This window comes from Arvicanthis niloticus, chromosome 29, assembly GCF_011762505.2.
Source record: "Arvicanthis niloticus isolate mArvNil1 chromosome 29, mArvNil1.pat.X, whole genome shotgun sequence".
In the NCBI taxonomy this organism is placed as follows: Eukaryota; Metazoa; Chordata; class Mammalia; order Rodentia; family Muridae; genus Arvicanthis; species Arvicanthis niloticus.
In genome coordinates, this window is record NC_133437.1 from 14,646,394 (window position 1) to 14,668,362 (window position 21,969).

The window sequence follows — 21,969 nt, forward strand, 5'->3', positions numbered from 1 at the left end:
ATGGATAGCTGGTTTTCAAAACATCAGAAATCCTTAGAATTAACATGACAAACATTTCAGTATTAATGTTCATTTTCATTAGAGACCTGTCTGCTCCGGACAGCTTCCTATGTTAAACTCTAAGAAGAAATTGAGCATCCTTGGAGTTACTCCAGTTGTGGTGAGACAGCCACTAGGCAAGAATTGCCACTTTCCTTCTACAGACAAATTACTGTCCAGAAAAGGACACACTTGCAGAATAGTCGACTGATTATATCTGCCTAGACAGAGTAATCAGCCCTTAATAATTCTGCAGCACTAAGGTCTGTCAGATGATCCTGGGCCAGAAGGCAGAAGAACAGATGCTCCAACGTTTCGAAGTAGAGCGAGTGTCCAGGTGTTCAGAGGTCTCTATAAATTGGCTAAGTTTTAGAAGCTATGCTTGGTGCTTCCCACAATTATAGTCAACTCAGTCATTCTGGATTTCTGATGGGGTTGAAAACTTATAGCTATTTACTTTGAGAGAAAAGATCTGAGTGTATGGTCATCAGCTGACATTCATCCTAAAGCCAAGGAAAAAGCCAGGTTCAGAACTAAGTGTTTTAATTAGGATAGATGACAGAGGTGCTGGTTAGTCAACAAAAGGATGGACTGGGTATTAGGACTATCTTGTACCTCACTGGTACAAATAGGCATAATTATGCTCTAATTGTATTTTGAGAGAAAAGTTTCCTTTTAACAGGAAGGGTGATGTGTAGGAGGAGCTAAGGTGGGAGGAGTACTGAGAGGAAGAAAAGGAGTAAGAAGAGGAGAAGAAGAAGGAGAGGAGAAGCTAGGTGATGAAAGAGAGAAAGAGGGGGGAGACAGGGAAGCAGATGTTCATGTATCTCCACCAGTCAAAGATAGTTGATATATCTAGGTTGGGTAGTGGGTTACACCTCTGATTGAACAATACCAAACTTATAAAGCCTATGATTAACATTTCTTAAAAAAATGTATAAATGCAAAAAGGAAAAGGGGGCATGGGATAGGGGTTTTCTAAGGGGGGGGGAATGGGGAAACGGGATGGTATCTGAAGTGTAAATGAAAGATCTAATAAAAAAAATAAAATAAAAGTACAGGTCAATTGTTTCTTCAATACTGATAATAATTGGTAGGTTGCATTTGCATGTTATTTGGGATCAATATAAATTATTCTAAAAATCTCCTAATTTTAAGGTATTTTTGAAGATAGCCCTTGGGTAAAATTCTATAGAGATAGCTTTTATTGCTTTTATAGATGTCTCTTCAAAAAGACAAGGAGCTTGTGTCTTACACATAAATTTCAAATAGTCCACAAAGGATTGTACCACTCCCTGGTACTGCTCAAGAGTCGGAATTTGCCATAACAAATCAGTTTTTATTAGATAGTTTGCAGCATTTACTGTTATAACTGACTCTACATATAGCCCAAATACTAATGTTACTTCAGAATAAGTTCTCTCCCTTCAGACTTCTATATGACAACAAATTCAACCTTTTCCCATAACTCATATCATGCTCATTCGAACTCACTGTTGCACAAGCCAATGCACTAGTGTCCTCTCTGACATTAACACTTTCTTTTCAGGATGCTCAAAAATTTCAGAAACTTCTTCATCAAAAGGCAGAACTGTTTCAATTCTCTTGACCTTTGACAAATCATTTGACCCTGTCCTTCTTGTTCTACTTTCACCCCACTGCCCTCTGCTGGTAGAATTACTCCACAAGGGTTACAAATTTAACGCCATTAGCAAACAGATATTAGTCATCTCTCCGAATTGGGGTGCTTCAAATATGTTCATGTAATGGTTGATACTTTTTCTAATAGTGATTGTTGTTTCTGCTTACAAGGGTGACACCACTTTGGATGTTAGTAATCATTTAATATATACGTCTCCTTTCTAGGATTCTGACTACAACTAAAACCTAATAATGCTCCTGTTTATACTAACAAAAGCCTTAAGAAAGGCCTCAATTTATGAAATATTTATCATGTTACTGAAAGTCTTTATAATTTATATGGTAAAGAAATTTGGGATTTCTTTATATACATATCTGAAAATCAAACTTTAAAGATAAATGGGGGCATATAATCCCATCTAAAGTGGTATCATAAGTGTATCATAAGTGGTACACTTAGCCACACTTATGTAAATTTTATTCACTTTAAAAGATAAAGCTTCTTCTGCTGCCCCAAAACATTTAGCTTAAAGGAGGCAGTCTGAAGTATATGTTAAATGAAAGATCTAAAAATTAATCAATGGACAGGGATAGATATTCTTATAATATTAGGACAAGGTTATGGTTGTGTCGTTCCAGAAAATGAAAGAAGACCCAGATTGGCTCCTGCATCAATGCGTCAGAGCAGGACAGCATCCAAGGAGATCACCTGTAATGAAGGGTCTCAGGACAGATGACGTATCTATTAAGAGGAAATGTCCCAAGAGGAAGAATAAGCTGATGACTTGGGGAGATACCAAGAAATAACTCACCAAGACAAGAACTTGAGGAAACTAGAAGTTCTGACCCCTAAATGATCTTGTTATCTTTACTGTCTATAGTACATGTTAATTCTCAGACTGTCAGTACAGAATAACAATGGTTTTTGTCCGGAGGGGATTAAAGCCACTCCTATAATATAAAACAGTAGTGTTTTTCCATGCCAAGGATAGATAATATCCTTTGGGACTAGTTATCCACACAAAGGAGTACAAAAATATTTACTTACATGAATGAAAGATATTTTGGTTGGACCAACTGAACTGAACAAATGCTATAATCTAGATTTTAGAATAAGTAAGTAATCACTAGAAAGTTCCAGTAATAGAAATTACATTTTTCTGAGATGAAGAAAAGAATATCTGATGTACTGCTTAAGTTGATATTACTGTACCTACAATGCCACTATCATTCATAGTGATTGACAAAATAACTTCTGGCTTTATTTGGCACATGGCAGTCAACACAATCTTTTGACAATTGAGGAAACCCATCTATTCCTAGACCATTAAAAAGAACTTATATAGCATAAGTTGTACAGGGAAACTGGAATGAAGTCAAGTCCACCCTCACCTGTATTCATATGTTTTCCCCTGATACTCCTGCCCATGGTGTTTGTTGTTCTCTTTAAATCACATTTGTTATCATTTAAATAATCCATCATGCCTTATCGCAGTTCCAATTCTAACCATATATCTCTGTCTCATAAACCACTGCTCTGGAAATGGACCCTTTTTATTTTTCAAAAAAAAAAAAATGGTACTTATACTGCCATTCCTGCAGGTTATTATGGTTTATATAAGATAAGGTACATTAAACCCATTTTGCTCAGGAAATCTTTGCACACAATCATTCAATAGAATTAAAAGTGTTCTCCCTCATGGCTACTGATTTTTTTTTAATTTTATTGTATCTAGCCATTTCAGTGAAGGTGTTTATAAGCTGCACAAGAGGGAATGTAGAATTTTTGTGGTTGCTTATCATATCACAGTACATTGACTTCTTCCTTTTGAATTTCTGCTTCCTTGATCTTCTTCAGTTATCTTCTTGCTCTAGCCAGAACTTCAAGTACTATATTGAATAAATATGGAGTTAGTGGACAGTCTTTTAAAATTCCTGATTATAGTGGACTGCTTTGAGTTTTTCTCCATTTATTTTGATATTGGCTTTAAGCTTACTGTAATTCTTTTATTGTGTTTAGGTAAGTACCTTGTAGCCCTGATCTCTCCCTGATTTTTATCATGGAGATGTGTTGGATTCTGTCACAGGCTTTTTCAGCATCTAATGAGATGAGCATTTTTTAAAAATTTTTCTTTAATTTGTTTATATGGTGTATTACATTAAATTTCATATGTTGAACCATCACTGCATCATGGTGGATGATCTATTTGATGTATGCTTAGATTTGGTTTGTGAGTATTTTATTGTATATAACTATTTTTGCATCTATGTTTATGAGGGAAAATGATATACAATTCTTTTTTGTTGTTGAATCTTTGTGTGGTTTGAGTATCAGAGTGACTGTAGCCTTCTAAGAAGACTTTGTCGGTGTTCCTTCGTTTGTATACTGATGAATACTTTAAAGACTATTAGCCTTAGCTCTGCACTGAAAGTGTGGCAGAATTCTCCACTAAAATTTCTGGCCTGGCCATTTTTTTCACTGGGAGACTTTTAATGACTGCTTCTATTTCCTTAGGGAATTACAGACTTACCTAGGTTATCTGATCTTGATTCAACTTTGGTAAATTGTATCTACTGAGAAAATGATCTATTTCTTTTAAATTTTCAAATTTTGTAGAGTACAGTTTTTTAAAGTATGACCTAATGACTCTTTGGGTTTCCTCAGGTTCTGTACCTTTTCATTTCTGATTTTGTTAAGTTGGATATAGTTAATCTTATAGTTAGTTTGGATAAGGGTTTGTCTATCTTGCTGATGTGTCTCAAAGAACCAACCTTTCATTTCATTGATTCTTTGCATTCTCTATTTCTATTTTGTTGCATTCACACCTCAATTTTGATTATTTCCTGCAATCTCATCTTCTTCAGTATGTAACTTCGCCCCTCCCCCCTCCTCCTCTATCTTCATCTTTTCCCTAGAGCTTTCAAGTATTTTGTTAACTTCTATAAGATTTCTCTGATTTTTTGATAAAGACACCAGGTGTTATGAACTTTCCTCTTAATACCACTTTTGTTGTGTCACATAAGTTGAGGTGTGTTCTATATTCATTTTCATTGAAATCTGGAAAGTCTTTAATTTCTTTCTTTATTGCTGTCTTACCCAGTTAGCATTTAATATAGAGTTGTTCAGTTTCTATGAAATTGTAGGCTTTCTCTTATTTCTGTTGTTGAAATTCATCTTTAATGCTGCTCTGACAAGGAGTTATTTCAATTTTCTTATACCTATTAAGACTTGCTTTGTGACTGAGTATGTGGTCAATTTTGGAGAAAGTTCTATTAGGTACCGAGAAAAAGATACACATATATATGCATTTGGCTGAAATGTTCCGTACATATCTGTTAGGTATATCTGGTGTTTAATGTCTATTAGGTCCAGTATTTTTGTTTCGGTTTTGATTGCATGACCTGCCTATTGGTAAGATAAGATTCCATTTTATCTTACACCTGTCAGAATAGCTAAGATCAAAATCACAAGTAACAGCTCATGGTGAAAGGATCTGGAGCAAAGGGAACACTCCTCCACCGCCAGAGGGAGTGCCAACCTGTAGCGCCACTATAGAAATCAATATGGCAGTTCCTCAAAAAATTAAGAATCGATTCAAGTCTGCTCCCAGCAATACCACTCTTGGAAGTATGTCTATAAGACATTTCAACCTACCACAAAGGCATTTATCAGCTATGTTTATACATTCCTTATTCACATAATAGAAACTAGAAACAAGGTTGCCTTCAACTAAAGAATGGATAGAACCTACCACAAAGGCATTTATCAGCTATGTTCATACATTCCTTATTCACATAATAGAAACTAGAAACAAGCTTGCCTTCAACTAAAGAATGGATAGAACCTACCACAAAGGCATTTATCAGCTATGTTCATACATTCCTTATTCACATAATAGAAACTAGAAACAAGGTTGCCTTCAACTAAAGAATGGATAGAACCTACCACAAAGGCATTTATCAGCTATGTTCATACATTCCTTATTCACATAATAGAAACTAGAAACAAGGTTGCCTTCAACTAAAGAATGGATAGAACCTACCACAAAGGCATTTATCAGCTATGTTCATACATTCCTTATTCACATAATAGAAACTAGAAACAAGGTTGCCTTCAACTAAAGAATGGATAGAACCTACCACAAAGGCATTTATCAGCTATGTTCATACATTCCTTATTCACATAATAGAAACTAGAAACAAGCTTGCCTTCAACTAAAGAATGGATAGAACCTACCACAAAGGCATTTATCAGCTATGTTCATACATTCCTTATTCACATAATAGAAACTAGAAACAAGGTTGCCTTCAACTAAAGAATGGATAGAACCTACCACAAAGGCATTTATCAGCTATGTTCATACATTCCTTATTCACATAATAGAAACTAGAAACAAGGTTGCCTTCAACTAAAGAATGGATAGAACCTACCACAAAGGCATTTATCAGCTATGTTCATACATTCCTTATTCACATAATAGAAACTAGAAACAAGGTTGCCTTCAACTCAAGAATGGATAGAGAAAAGGTGTCACATTTACAAATGCAGTGTTACCCAGCTAGTGAAAACTGACGTCATGGAATTTGCAGACAAATAGACAGAAGAAAAAATCATCCTGAATGAGTTAACCAAGACCTGGAAAGACAGATGTGGTGTTCCATAATCCACATATCTAGAGATGCTAAGTGAAAAGGAGGGCTCAAGGAAGCACACGTGGATCTCCCTGGGAAGGGGAAATCTAATAGAATTTTGTGGGTGGACTCGGGGTAGGTGTGAATGGGAACATGAGGGTTCGGGTGGGGTTTGGGAAGTCGAGGAGAGTACAGGGAAATATGACTGAAAATGGAGAACATTAGGAGAGCAATGTGGAAAACGATGGAAACTCTCTGGAATCTATGAACGTGACACGAGCAAGAACTACTAGCAATAGAAGATACAGAGCCTGAATCGGCTCTCTTCTGAAACCAGGCAAGGGTTCCAGTGGTGGGTCTAAGACAGAAATCCAGCCAGAAACCTTGGACCTATAATTTGTCCTGTCTGCAGGATATGCTGTGGCAATGGTGGTACAAAACTTGTACAAGAGGCCAACCAATGATGGTCAGGAACCAGAGGCTGAATAGTCCAGAGACTTATACTAGAACCAAACACAGCTGGGAAAAAGTCAATAAAATGATTCTTAATGGTATTCTGCTACGCTCAGAGACCAGTGCCTGACCCAACTGTCATCTGACAGGATTCAACCAGCAACTGATGAGAGCAGATGAAAAAAGTAATAGCCAAACATTATGAAGAGCTTAGGGAACTCCTCAGACAAAGAGGAGGAAGGACTATAGAAGCCAAGAAGGGTACAGGACAGCAAGAGAATGTGGCCCACAGAATCAACTAAACAGGTCTCATGGGGGCTTGCAAAGACCAAAATTGCAATTATGGAGTCTGCATAGATCTATGCTAGGTTGTCTGCCTACATGTTATTGTTGTGTAGTTTGGTGTTCTTGTGGCCCTCTAAAGAGTGTGAGTAGGAGGTGTCTGACTCTTGCCTGCTGTTGAGACCTTTGTCTCCCTACTAGGTTGCCTTGTCCAGCCTTGACATGAGGGTTTGTACCTAGTCTTATTGTAATTTGTTATGTCATATTCGGTTTATATCCCTGTTCTTTCCTGAAGAGAAACAGAGGAACAGTAGATAGAGGTGAGAAAGAAGGTGGGGGAAGGAGGCTAGGAGAAGTGAAGGGAAAGGAAACTGCAGTCATCCTTATAAAAGAAGAATATACATTTAGTTATGATTTATTATCAAAATAAATTTAGCTAAAGTAAAATAAAAAGGGAATTGTATTATGAAGATTTAGTGTCAAGTGATCAAGTGTCTACCACAGAATTAGCATGACCTGTGAAAAGTTGAAAGAATAATCTGGCAGAGACAGGTTTTGTATGATCATGCTTTTCCATGATCAACTCCCTGTCCTCACACTGGAGTGCACATCAGCTTATTGTCACCAACACAGTTCTTTACTGTCACCAACAGACTTCTTAGTGGTGAGCTCAAAGAGGTTCACACTACAGGGAAACAGTATTAGTGTCTAGATGATCATATAATATTTATTCTAGTGAGTATACCTCCTATTCCTGAAAAAAATCTAATCAGAACATATACACATTCAAGGGATTAGTTATGAATTTAGAACTAATCTCATAAAAACTGTGAACCCATTCTTTCCTAAAAACTGAATATCAACAAACAGGTTATGTATCTAAGTATGTCCTTAGACTGGAAATTGAAAATTCTAGTACTCAGTAAAAATATGAATTATTTTTCTTAAAAATAGGTCTTTTAAAATTAAAATGATGATAGTAATTTCCTTTCTTAAAGGGGGAAGTAAAACTGTAAATTTCACATAATCCTTATATGACTTACATACTCCAAATGTTCAGGTTGTGCAGTGATCCTGAAAACATGACTTGGCACATGAAAGATTTGAAAGATTTGAAGAAGGCAAATGCCCTCAAAGTGTGCCTGCCAGAGGGCCAGACTCGAAGCAACTGGACTAGGGATTCAGAGGTCTCTGTGCCATGGAAACGGTATTATGCAGAAACACAACAAACTTTAGAACATCTTTCTGAGTTGCATCTGTACATTCTTTCCCATCCTTCTGAGTTTCTGTGGTCATTTTTTTTGGCAAATGTCAGTTATCTGTGTCATTAAGGAAAGCATTACAAACTCCTTCACAATGCTGGGGTCATCCAAGTGCGATGAACCTTAGAACAGTTTGCCATGTGTGAAACTGTCAGCACATTTTTGCCAGCAGATGAATTTATAAGATAGTATCACTCTGAAATCAGTTTGCAGCACACATTGCATAGTAGAAGACTCCTAACAAAGTCTGACTGAATATACTTGCATCTCAAAAGCTGACCTTAGCACAGAAAGTTTTCCCTCAATTAAACATTCAAAATTCTCTCTCAAGCAATCCAGGCATGAACATACTTACCAACAATAAACAGTGTGCAACAGTAAATATAGTAGCACCCATCTAAACTGCACTATGATAGCTGAAGGCAATTTGTCTAGGGTCTCAGCATTCCTGAGTATATTTATGTTGTTTTATCACTAGTAAAAATTAGTCAAAAAATAGTATTCAAGGCATTGGTTTTGAAAAAGAGTGATTAATTTCAGGATAGAAAGCAAGAAAGTTTCCAGGATTACTGCCAGTCTATAATTTATTTATAGCAAGACAACTGTAAATGACGTGAGCCATGAGGAATTAAAGGTCTTTCCTCACAGAATCAGCAAAGCACAATTCACAAGCAAGCAGCCAGATCAAGCCCTCCAGCACTGCACCTGCCGCGCCCCAGCCTTTCACCACACCACAGTAACTTGGCATGTGTTATCACAAAATAACAGATATTGCTTAAAATAAATATCTGTTGAATAGGAAATATCACTGTTCTTAATTTGACCTGTTCTACTTTGCAATATGAGAAGAAAAGGCAGCATTTGTAAAGAAAATTAATGTCATCTGATTGAGCTTGGACCACAGAACAAAACAACTGATACTAAACTGAATGTGCCAGTTAAAATCGTCACCTATTTTAAATTATTATGTGAATAACTACAACATAATAAAAACATGCATTGACAGTGAATGTAAATATAGACCTTGTAAATGAAATTACAAGGGACAGTCATTCTTCACTATTCCCCACAATAACATATATTTGAAAATAATAATTTTATTTATTTCTTCGAATACTTCTCAGTTTGATAAATCTCCTTTACTATTATGAGTTTAAAAGATTGCTTTAAAATAATTTAAAAATTAGACTTAACTAAAAACAAAACAAACAAGAACCGATTCCTTAGTTACCATCAATGAACCTAATAAAGTTCTTTTTCTTATGTTGTAGATCTCATATGATTAATAAACCAAAGGCAAAAGCAAATTTAGTGTGTATTTAATTTAGGTAGGCTGTAAAAAGAATAAGCACAGACTTTTAAAGTAGCTCCTTAGTCACAACTGCTGTAGAAACTGAGCCAAGTAGCAGATATGCTTGTCTAAAAAGAATGCAATCTTTAGAAAGCTTAGACACAAAGTTATTTCCACCTTATTGTTTTTAAGTATGGCAATACAAATAATGTTTCCTTAGTTATTAATGATATGTATTAGTACAATTAACTATGTTGTTTTAAAATTTTAACTATAGAAGGCTGGAGAGATGACTTAACAGCTAAAAGTACCAGCTGCTCTTCCAAAAGACCCAGGTTCAATTCCTAGTATCCACATGGCAGGCAGCTCACAATTGTCTGTAATTCCAGTTCCAGGGGATCTGACACCCTCACAAAGACACATATGCAGGCAAAGCACCAACACAAATTTAAAAATTAAAATGTACTAAAATAATAAGATAAAATTTCAAATATACTCAAAGGAAGAAAACTAATCAATTATTAAATAGGCAAAGGTAAATTTAATGTTTTCTTTCTAAAACTCTGTGTTTTCCCAAACTTATTTTAAGAAAGCCAGGCTGCAATAGTCTCATACTCTTGTTCATTCATGTAATTAACTAGAGCATTTAAAGTGTTTTCAATATTGATGAGTAAACACATTTCTAGTGCTTACTTTGCACAGTGTGTTAAAAGAAATATGTCATGAACTTTAACTCTAAAACATTTTGAGATCTCTTAGTAGGTAAAGGTGCTTGCTAACAAGGCTGACGGTCTGAGGCTATGACCATCACACATGTGATGCAACAAAGACTACAAACAGACACGCACACATACAGACACATGCATACTACACGCATGCACACACACCCTCACAGATGCATGCACACAGACCCTCACAGATGCATGCACACACACAGAGAACCCCCCCCTCAGAAAACAACTTCTTATAGATATGATTTCCTTTATAAAAATTGAAGCATACTAATGAGAATCTCAAGCAATTTCTTGGTATTTATTTCAGAGTTGTGCCAAGAATCATAGACCTGCCACTTAAATGTGAAAGCAAATTTATCAGTAAAAACACACCTGTGCAAAGGTATACTTACAGAAACATCTTTCAGTTCTTTCTCCAGGGAGAAATGGCAAGACTCCTTAGAAAAGATGAACTTGTACGCACCAGCTGTTTCAGACCCTGGCACCAGTGCCTTTCTCAGCTCATCAACGTATTTTCCTTTCTCCATAGCCATGTCATCAGCTTCTTTGGAAATCTCTGATTCAGACACTATGTGAAAAATTAATTAAGGTGATGAAACCAGAAGTTTCTATTAGAAAATATGGATTTAGCTGTTATAGCTACTTTACCAATATAAAAAGAATTTGAAAAAATAAAATCAAAATGTTTCCCAGTAGTTTTGTCAAATACATTTAGTGCTCTTTTCCCTCCCTCTCCTGTAACCCATCCCCTCCATTCCCGAGCTAAGCAGCCCACATTTTTCCCCTTTGCCCTCTGGAAGCCGCTGTGTCCTCAACTCCATCTCTTGAGCTCACTGTTCTCTCCAATCACCTTTACTCTCCAGCTTCTGCACTTACACCAGACTATGTACTCAAATCTAAGTATTAAGAATTAGGATCTCTCTCTCTCTCTCTCTCTCTCTCTCTCTCTCTCTCTCTCTCTCTCTCTCTCTCTGTGTGTGTGTGTGTGTCTGTGTGTGTCTGTGTGTGTGGTGTGTGTGTGTGTGTGTGTGTCTGTGTGTGTCTGTGTGTGTGGTGTGTGTGTGTGTGTGTGTGTGTCTGTGTGTGTGTGGTGTGTGGTGTGTGTGTGTGTGTGTGTGTCTGTGTGTGTATGTGTGTGTGTGTGTGTGTGTGGTGTGTGTCTGTGTGTGTGTCTGTGTGTGTGTCTGTGTGTGTATGTGTGTGTGACTGTGTGTGTGTGTGTCTGTGTGTGTGTGTGTGTCTGTGTGTGTCTGTGTGTGTATGTGTGTGTGTGTGTGTGTGTGTGTGTGGTGTGTGTGTGTGTGTGTGTGGTGTGTGTGTGTGTCTGTGTGTGTGTCTCTGTGTGTGTGTGTGTGTCTGTGTGTGTCTGTGTGTGTGTGTCTGTGTGTGTGTGTGTGTGTCTGTGTGTGTGTGTGTGGTGTGTGTGTGTGTGTGTCTGTGTGTGTCTGTGTGTGTGTGTGGTGTGTGTGTCTGTGTGTGTCTGTGTGTGTCTGTGTGTGTGTGTGTGTGGTGTGTGTGTGTGTGTCTGTGTGTCTGTGTGTGTCTGTGTGTGTGGTGTGTGTGTGTGTGTCTGTGTGTGTGTGGTGTGTGTGTGTGTGTGTGTATGTGTGTGGTGTGTGTCTGTGTGTGTGTGTGTGGTGTGTGTGTGTGTGTGTGTGTCTGTGTGTGTGTGTGTCTGTGTGTGTGTGTCTGTGTGTGTGTGTGTGTGGTGTGTGTGTGTGTGTGTGTGTGTGTGTGTGTGTGTGTCTGTGTGTTTTATAGATTTATGCCACATGGATGATAACGCTCCATGCAGGAATAATAGCTTACTTAACAAATACACCAGTGTAAGGAAAGGAAACCCATCAAGCTGTTGGTCAAGAGTTCTAAAGATACTCTCAAAATATGAGATATTCCCCAATGTCCTTAGCTACAGTCCTACCATTTCCGAGTAAGATGCTACTCCAGAACATAACATGCACTTCCAACATAGGACTGGGGGAACTGAACCAGTACTATGTGGAGGCTTTTTCCCTGAGGGCTAGTTATCAGAACATGCTATCCAAACAGACAAAAGACGAATGTAATCAATAGCTCTACAGACCTATAAAGCCTGCAAAGCAAAACCAATAACTGGCCTGCCAAGATATCCCCAAAGGTGCAATAGTGGGACTTTTATCTTGAGAATTACCAGTGGTCACCTACTTGGACTTAAGGAGAACTCAATAGGAGGGAACTGAAGTGGAACTGTAAACCAAGATAACAGTCCAAGTGTGCTCAAAGAGGACACAGACTCTACAGTAGAACCAACTAATGCCATTTCCCTAAATCAATACAGCTTCTAACAGTGTGTTAAATGCCTTTCTTTACTCTCAAAGATAAGGACAGTTCTCAGATCTCATCGAAGAAATCTTGGTTTGCAGTAGGCAGAGGTTACTACCAAGAGGTTACAACTAGTAAAAGTGCAAAGAATGAGTGATCATAGGGTCCTCAGCCCCAGCTTGTACATCTACAACATAAACCTTCCCCAGTAAATACCATGAAGGAAAGGTGGGAAGACAGAGAGAGAGGGTACTAGGACATCTGATGTGAAACAGTCTTCCAGACAGAATGTCTGGAAACTCACAAAATCTCAACAATATGGCAGCCTAAACAAAATCTAAATGATGACCACACCAGTTGACTCCAGGAAGAAGCCATCTAAGGAAAGACTGATGATTGCCTTGGAGACGCTGAAGGCTTTATCAGTTATGGAGTTACTTCTAAATTTTTTCTTTATATGTTATTTTTTTTAAATAATTAAACGCTAAATTTTCAACCATCATCCATAAATAATAAGGGAAGTGTAAACAGAAGGATGGTATTTTGTCTTTTATTCTGTCAACTTATTTTTTATATTATGTACAGAATTCACAAGAGGTGTATATACATATATATGTATATACACCTCTTGTGAATTTATTAGATGAGATTGAGAGCGTTAGCTCACATGTGAATGCTTGAAGATGAACTCCTTATGTCCAACATTTTTTTGTGTGTTTAATTTTTGTGTTCATGTACAGAACAATTTGTTGCATAGTATTTTTTCCTTAAACAATTTTAATAGGTGAGTTAGATTAATAAAATGTATTAAATATTTTAAGATAAGTATACTTTCTAAATAGAAATTCTAAATAGAAATACATCTAAATAATGAAATTAGCATACTTGCATATTTTCCAATTTTTATTGGCACATTACTTATACAAACGTCTTTATCACGAAATTTTCATACAAGCATACAATGAATTTGATCATATATACCTTTCTTCATTATATTTTCCCACTTTCTGATGTTTTGTTTCTCTCTCCTCCACACATAACATTTTTAAATTTAGATTTCACATAGGAGAAAAAACATCCAGTTTTCTGTGTTATCCTGAGTTTATCTTATTTCTCTTAATTGTTTACTCTCCTTTTATTCTATTATACATGATTGCAATATATTTTAAATTTACTCATACACTGACAGGCAGTCAGGGTGATTTTTTTTTTTTTTTTTTTTTTTTTTGTCTATTGTGAATAGTAACTATTGGATATGAAGGTATCTTTATTTTATACTAACGGATGCATTTGGGTATTTACCTATGATTGTTTTAGGATGATCTGTTTTATTTGGAATTTTAGGGAGAAGTTTTATGCTGAATTCCAGTGGGGTTGTACTGATTTACATTCTTACCAACAATGTTTACGTTTGTTTTTAAATACATTTTTAAAGTGTATTTTGGTCATCTTTTCCCCAACTACCTCTGTCTAAATTTCCAAGATACTCTCCAATCCATAGCCCCCTCCTCTTATGGACTTTATTATTATTGTTGTTGTTGTTATCAGTAATTTCCTGAGTCCAGTCGGTGCTCATAGCATATTCATACTAGGTACTGGGCCTTGGGTGCCTTCTGGTTTGCTGCATCTTTAACAACTTTTGTTGTTTTTGTTTTCGTAAACAGAGCTATCCTTACTATGGAGTGAAATTTAACTGTAGCTCTGATTATAATTATCCCTTTGAGTAAAGATATTAATCATTTTCTTTCATTAGTTTACTTAAGTTCAGTTTATTTGCACATTGAATTTTTTATTATTTCAAAATTGGCTTTTCTTAGTCTTTATATTCTGTGGATTAAATTCCCCATGAGATAAATTGCTTGCAGATGCGTTCTCTCATTCTTCCAATTGTTCTGTGTACTTTGTTACAATGTAGAAACTCTTTAGTTATATAAACTCCCCCTCATGGTTCTCTCAGTTGGGTTTTGAACTACTGGAGCTCTACTCCGAGATTTCTTGTTAAGTCTATCTTTTGAAGTATTTTCTTATTATTTATAATTATACCATAATGGTGAATGGTCAAAAAATCTAAAAGTAGGTTTACCAGATGGTAAGAGGCAACCACAATAAAAGAGAATAAGATTTCCAGTTCAAAGGGCTAGAAAACATATCCAATAAAATCATAGAAGAAAACTTTTCTAACCTATAGAAAGACAGGGCCATATATGTACAAAAAGTTTACAGAACACCAAATAGGTTGGACCAGAAAAGCAATTCCTCCTATCACATAATAATCAAAATACCAAATGTACAGAACAAAGAAGGAATCTTAAAAGGTGTAAGGGGAAAAGACCAAGTAACATATAAAGGCATGTTGAGAACCACTCTAGCCCAGGTTTGGGGGCCAAAATGTCGGGGACCGCTCTATCAATGTTGGAACCCGCACTGCCAAAAGCCTTGGGGGCTAAGTTGTTAGCGCCTGCACTGCCTCAAGCTGCTCCCATCCACAGGTCGGGGCTCAGCAAGAGAGTGAGGACTGACGTGAGGAATGGAAACCAGACAAAGTGTGATTCAATCCTGTTTATTCTTCAGTCTCTCTTCCTTGTCCAAGTCCCAAGTCTTGAGTTCCTAGTCCCTAGTTCCTAGTCCCTAGTTCCTAGTTCCTAGTGCCTCCTCATTCCAAGTTTCCAGTTCCAAGTTCTAGTGCCTAATGTCTAAATCCAAGTTCTTTCTCCAAGTGCCAAGTTCCTAATACCTAATAATTTCTTCTGTCTGCCTCTCGCCTTTTATGTCTCACTTCTAAGCCACACCTCTAAGTCACGCCCTTGGGTCTTATCTCTAAATAACACCTTAATTAAGTCACGCCCTTAAGTCTCTCTAATAACACCAGTAAGTCTCACACACCCAAGGGAAGATCCTGGGTATCTAAAACAAGATGTTATCAGAGTGTGCTCAGATGTTGTAGGCTATTGTAAACAAGTCTCTTGTCAGGGTATATGGCTCAAGATGGCTGCAAGAATGATAGCAGCCTTCTGTCGGCTCCCCACAAAGGGAGACCTATCAGAACTACATCAGACTTCTCAACAGAGACTCTAAAGCCAAAAGAGTCTGGACAGAGGTCATGTAAACCCTAATAGAACACAAATGACAGGCCAGGCTACTATATCCTGAAAAAAAATCTCAGTCATCATAGATGAAGAAACCAAAATATTCCATGACAAAACTAAATTTAAACAATATTTAACAATTCAGCCCTACAGAAGATTATAGAGAAAAACTCCAACATTAGGAAGATATCTACTTCAAAGAAAAAACAACAAGAAATTAATCATTTCACAACAAAACCAAAAGGAGAAAATCACATACACATAATGCCACCTATAACAACAAACAAAACAGGAACTAACAACCATCTGTCTTTAATATCTCTCAATATCAATGGACTCAATTCCCCCAATAAAAAAGACATAAGCTAACAGACTGAATATGAAATCCAGCATTTTGTTACATACAAGGAACACATATCAATGACAAAGACAGACACATCAGAGTAAAAAGATAAGAAAAAATCTTCCAAGAAAATGGTCCCAAGAAACCATCAGGAATTACCAGTCTAATGTCCAATACAATAGACTTTCAACCAAAAGTTATTGAGTGAGATGGGGAAGGATACTTCATATTCATCAAAGAAAAATCCACTAAGAGAAAGTCTCAATTCTGAACATCTATGCCCCAAATGCAAAAGAACCCACATTCATAAAATAAATACTGCTAAAGCTCAAAACATACATTGAACCCCACACAATAATAGTGGGAGACTTCAACAACCCACTTCTACCAATAGACAAATCACTGAAACAGAAACTAAGCAGAGACATAGTGAAACTAATAGAGGTTACTATTTAAATGGATTTAACAGATATATACAGAACATTTCACACTAAAACAAAAGAACAATATACCTTCTTCTCAGCACCTCATAGTACCATCTCCAAAACTAACCGTATAATTGGTTATAAAACAAGCATTAGCAGATATAAAAAGACTGAAATAATCCCATGCATCCCACTGGGTCACCACAGACTAAGGCTAAACTTCAATAAAAACAAAAAACAACAGAAAACACACATACCCATGGAACCCGAACAACGCTGCACTTGATAACTTGGTCAGGTAAGAAATAAATAAAAAAATTAGAAACCTACAATTCGATGAAAATGATGACACAGCAAACTCAAACTTATGGGACACAATGAAAGCAGTGGTAAGAAGAAACTCCATAGCACTAAGTGCCCTCATGAAAATACTGGAGAGATCCTACAGCAACAATTTAACAGCACACCTGAAAGCCCTAGAAAAAAAGAAGCAAGCACATCCAAGAGTAGACAGTAGGAAATAGTCAAATTCTGGGAAGAAATCAACCAAATATAAACAAAGAGAATGATACAAAGAATCAACAAAATTAAAAGCTGGTTCTTCAAGAAAATTAACAAGCTAGATAAACTATTAGCCAAACTAACTAAAGGGCACAGAGGTAGTATCCAAATTAACAAAATCAGAAATGAAAGAGAAATATAACTACAGAAACTGAGGAAATTCCAAAAATCATCAGATCCTACTATAAAAGCATATATTCAACAAAACTGGAAAATCTAAATGAAATGGATGAATTTCTAAGTAGATACCACTTACCAAAGTTAAACCAAGATCAGGTAAACTATCTTGTATCCTCTAAAGAAACAGAAGAAATCATTAAAAACTACCCAACCAAAAAAAAAAAGCTCAGGGCCAAATGAAATGCCACCAGATCTTCAAAGAAGAACTAACACCAATATTTCTCAAACTATTCCATAAAATAGAAACAGAAAGAACACTACCTAATTCTTTTTATGAAGCCACAGTTCCTCTGATACCTAAATGACAAAAAGACCCAACAAGGAAAGAGAACTTCAGACCAGTTTCCCTTGTGAATATCAATGCAAAAATACTCAATAATATTCTAGCAAACCAAATCCAAGAACACATCAAAATCATCATTCACCACAATCAAGTGGGCTTCAGCCCAAGGATGCAAGGTTGGTTCAATATACGAAAATCCATTAATGTAATACACTATATAAACAAACTCAAAGAAAAAAATCACATGATCACCTCATTAGATGCTGAAAAAGCATTTGACTAAATACAACAACCCTTCATGTAAAAGGGTTGGAGAAATCAGGAATTCAAGATCCATAACTAAACATAATAAAGGCAATTTACTTTAAACCAACAGCCAATCAAATTAAATGGATAGATACCTGAAGCAATCCCACTAAAATTGGGTAAAGACAAGGCTGCCCAACTCTCCCCATATCTATTCAACATAGGACTCGAAGTTCTTGCTAGAACAATAGACAACAAAAGAAGATCAAGAGGATATTAATTGGCAAAGAAGAAACTGCACGGTATTAGTATAGAGACAGACAGGTCGATCAATGGAATAGAAGTGAAGATCTAGAAATAAACCCATGCACTGATGGACACTTGATCTTTGACAAATAAGCCAAAAATATACAGTGGAAAAAAAGAAAGCATCTTCAATAAATGGTGCTGGTCTAACTATCAGTTTGTATGTAGAAAAATGAAAATTCATACATATTTGTCACCTTGCACAAAGCTCAAGTCAAAGTGGATAAAGGACCTCAACATAAAACCAAGAGGCAGAGGGAGGGAGGGACCTGGGTACAAGAGGAAAGGGGAAGAGAAAAAGGGGAACAGGATCAGGTATGTAGGATGAGAGGAGCACAGAGGGCCAGCAGAATGAATGGAAATATGCAGAAGGTGGGAGGTGAGAGGACTGTCTAAAAAGTATCAGTGACCTGGGAGGTGAGAGACTCTCAGGACTCCAAAGGAGGGACCTTAGATGAAATGCTTAACAGTAGGGAGAGGAAACTTGTAGAGTCCATTTTCAGTAGAAAGACAGGGCATCAAGTGGAGGGATGGGGTTGCCATCCCACAGTCAAAAACTCTGACCCAAAATTGTTCCTGTCTAAAAAAATTTCAGCAACAAAATTGGAGAAGAGTCTGAGGGAAAGGAGGTCCAGTGACCAGACAAATTTGGATCCAGCTCAAGGGAAGACTACAAGGCCTGACACAATTACTGATGCCAAGGTGTGCTTACAGATAAGAACCTGAAATGGGCATCCTCTGAGACCCAAAAAGCAGCTGATTGAGACAGATACAGATACTTAGCCCCAACCATTTGACTGAAGTTGGGGACCCCGTGGTTGAATTAGGGAAAGGCTGGAAAAAGCTGAGGAGCAGGGCAAGTGACTCCCAATGCCAATGATACACCTACAACAATCCCTATAACTAAGGCTTGGGGAAAATCAAGGAAGAATGAATAGACAGATTTCAAGAGGCAAAAAACCTGAATATTTGCTGGGAGATAGTGTTTTCTATATATCTCAGTTAAGTGATATCCACAAAATCTCAGTATTACAGTAGCTTAAAGACAACCCACATAATAGCAATGCCAGGTGACATCCAACCTGGATGGAAGAAATCTCAGAAATCTCTACTCCTAGATAAAAAACTATAAGGGATTTATAGCTAGCTGCTGGGCATGGGAGAATCAGTCTTCTCCAGGGATGAGCCCCTTGATATGTTATGCAACCAGAAGTTGTCAGCCCTAAATGCACAAACATATGGACAATACAGAAACTCAAGAGACTGTATTTATACAAACATAAATAAATATACACATACAAAAAGAAAAGGACATGAATTTGACACAGAATGGGAAGGCACAGGAGGAGTTGGAGTTAGGAGAGGGAGCTGTGTAAATGATGTAAATATAGTACTCATATAAAATTCTTAAAAATGTAAATTAAAATTTTAAAAATTTAACCTAACAAAAGAAAACAATCCTATGTGAAAGGGAATCTTTCTTAAAACCATGACCAGGCATTCCCTGTATAAAGGGAAGATGAGATTTTCATCGTCTACTCCAAACCGTAATCATGGAAAATATCTTGTTTGCCAGCTTATGTTCATGTGAAGAACAACGGCACATCCGTACGCAGTCATTGTTCTAAATTTGAAATGGCTGACAGGAAAACATGGTGAGATTACACTCCATCCAGAATGAAGTTGAACCACTTCATTACAAGGTGAAAGGACAGAGAAACTATTCTCAGACTCGCAGAGACTCTACAAGCATCATTTTGAAATTATTTGTAAAGACACACTCAAAGAATGTTCCTATGTGTAAGTAAAGACTGCACAGATTCATCCTATCCCGTGTCAGAGGGCAGAAGACACCAACCTCGCCGCATTAGGAATATGGGTGGCACCACACAGGAGATCTACTTACAAAAGGCCTTTCTTAGGAGTTTTATACCATTATTTACGTATAATTAACAAAAGTCTTATGAGTTTTAAAATATCATTTACATATAGCTAACAAAATACCTGTTTAAAAAATTATACAAAAATCTAAATAATTGATGTTAAAACATTAGTAAGGTTTTAATTAATCTCCAATATACATAAAAACACCCTGCAGATAAGTGATATAAGTTTCTTGCTACCAGAAGCAATTATTTTACCAGGAACATAGTGATCATCAATCATTAACCCACTTTGTGAAATGACCCTGCGAAACAACACTCTGTAATACAGAAGTGACTGATGACAGGCCACATGATAATTAGGTCCCCAAACATTCATTAGATAAAGCATTGCTAATGGGAAAAAAAATCAGCAGGCTTTGTGTGGGAGAGATTAAAACAAACCTCACATCCTTTCCACTTAAATGAAAAGAGTAAAAATTACACATAATTGAAGGTTGCAGCAATTAAAAAGTTGAACAACAACAACTAAAACACAGGAAGAGGTATAGGAAGGAAATCTATTTTCATGTTTCATTTATTTAATTGTTTCAATATTCTTAATTGTGTAATGTCTGTAAAGTACCATACAACATGTATGTAACAAGTTTTAAATAAAAAGATACGTTCTTATATTTGCTTATACATTTGCCCTAATAGTTAAACAAAAAAATATAAGTGGATGCGAGGCATAAAATACATGTAAAATCTAAAATGTCATTGGACAATTTTTGAAGATAAAATCATTACAGACTGCACTTTAAAATTCCATGATTGAAATATGGTTAGTACCAGACGCCACAGTGTTTATACACCACTGAGGCGTACAGCGAAAGGTCTCCCAGCTGATTCTGTCACACTGGACTGTATTAGTTAGAGAACAAAATCAAGACTGCACTGCATCCAGGATAAATGTGGAATGTAACCCATAGGAGGCTGGCGTTCCCATCTACACAGATGCTAACCCTCAAGGGATCAGCTTACTTTCTTTTTTTCTAACGAGTTTTATGTAGTTAAAACTCTCTTCTGTAATTATCGTGTGTGTGTGTGTGTGTGTGTGTGTGTGTGTGTGTGTAAATAAAATCTAGTGAGTCCACTCAGTCAACAAAGGTCCACTCTGAGCCATTACCATACTTTTAGCCATCCCATGTCTACTCTTTGAAACAAAAGCTGTCATATGGGTATACTCCCTCCATACGGCTAAAATAGCAAATCTCACTTCACTGCTACCTGCCAGAAGCAGTCGGCCAACTGGTATATCTCACAGAGAAATGTACATCTCAAATAGTCAACATAAGGAGGACTGCACACATTATCCTTGTAATTCCTTTGTTTCCCTATAATACAAATATGTAAGCATTCCTCATTTGCTGCCATAAAAGCCAAATTTAAAAAAAAAAAAACTGTAAGTTTGAATTCGTTTTGATTGTGCTGGGTACCAGACAAGAATGAAACAGAATTTTGTGATGGATTGTAATTTGAGAGATAATAATTATAGTGATAAATCTTAGGGAAATTATGTTAGAATATACAAATAGTATATAAGCGAATTCTTAAATTGTCATCTAATACGCCATTTACAACTCTAAAAATAATTGTGTTACGTAACTGCAAAGAAGGGGTTTTTTTAAATCCTTAAAAACATTAAAACTTCGGTATTTGGAAACAACATAAACATTTAACATTTTAACATTTTAACTTTATGCCTGCCACAATCTGAGAGTGACATGCTACCCCCTGCACAACCGAGAAGCCCCTGCCGTATGCTCTACGTGACATGCTACCCTTACACTAATGAGAAGCCCCTGCCATATGCTCTACATGATTCGGAGCTATTCACAGCTTAAAAGAACAGTTAAAAAACTTTTCAAAAGTGAGTCTCTATGATAAAACAGGACAATTTTCACATAGTGGGGTGGAAGTCTGTTTTGTTTTTTAAAACTGCATTACAAACGCATTCAAAAGAAATTCAAGCTAAACAA

At 36.6% G+C, this 21,969-nt stretch overlaps 1 protein-coding gene across 2 annotated transcripts in view; it reads right to left on the reverse strand.

Annotated features, from left to right (window-relative positions):
* Xrcc4 (X-ray repair cross complementing 4) overlaps positions 1–21,969 on the reverse strand; it is a 202,862-nt gene that overhangs the window by 168,724 nt on the left and 12,169 nt on the right. For both annotated transcript variants that reach the window (XM_076927117.1, XM_076927118.1), the window contains exon 3: positions 10,727–10,902. In XM_076927117.1, the coding sequence (XP_076783232.1) occupies positions 10,727–10,902 (176 nt within the window). The remainder of the gene's footprint in view (positions 1–10,726; positions 10,903–21,969) is intronic.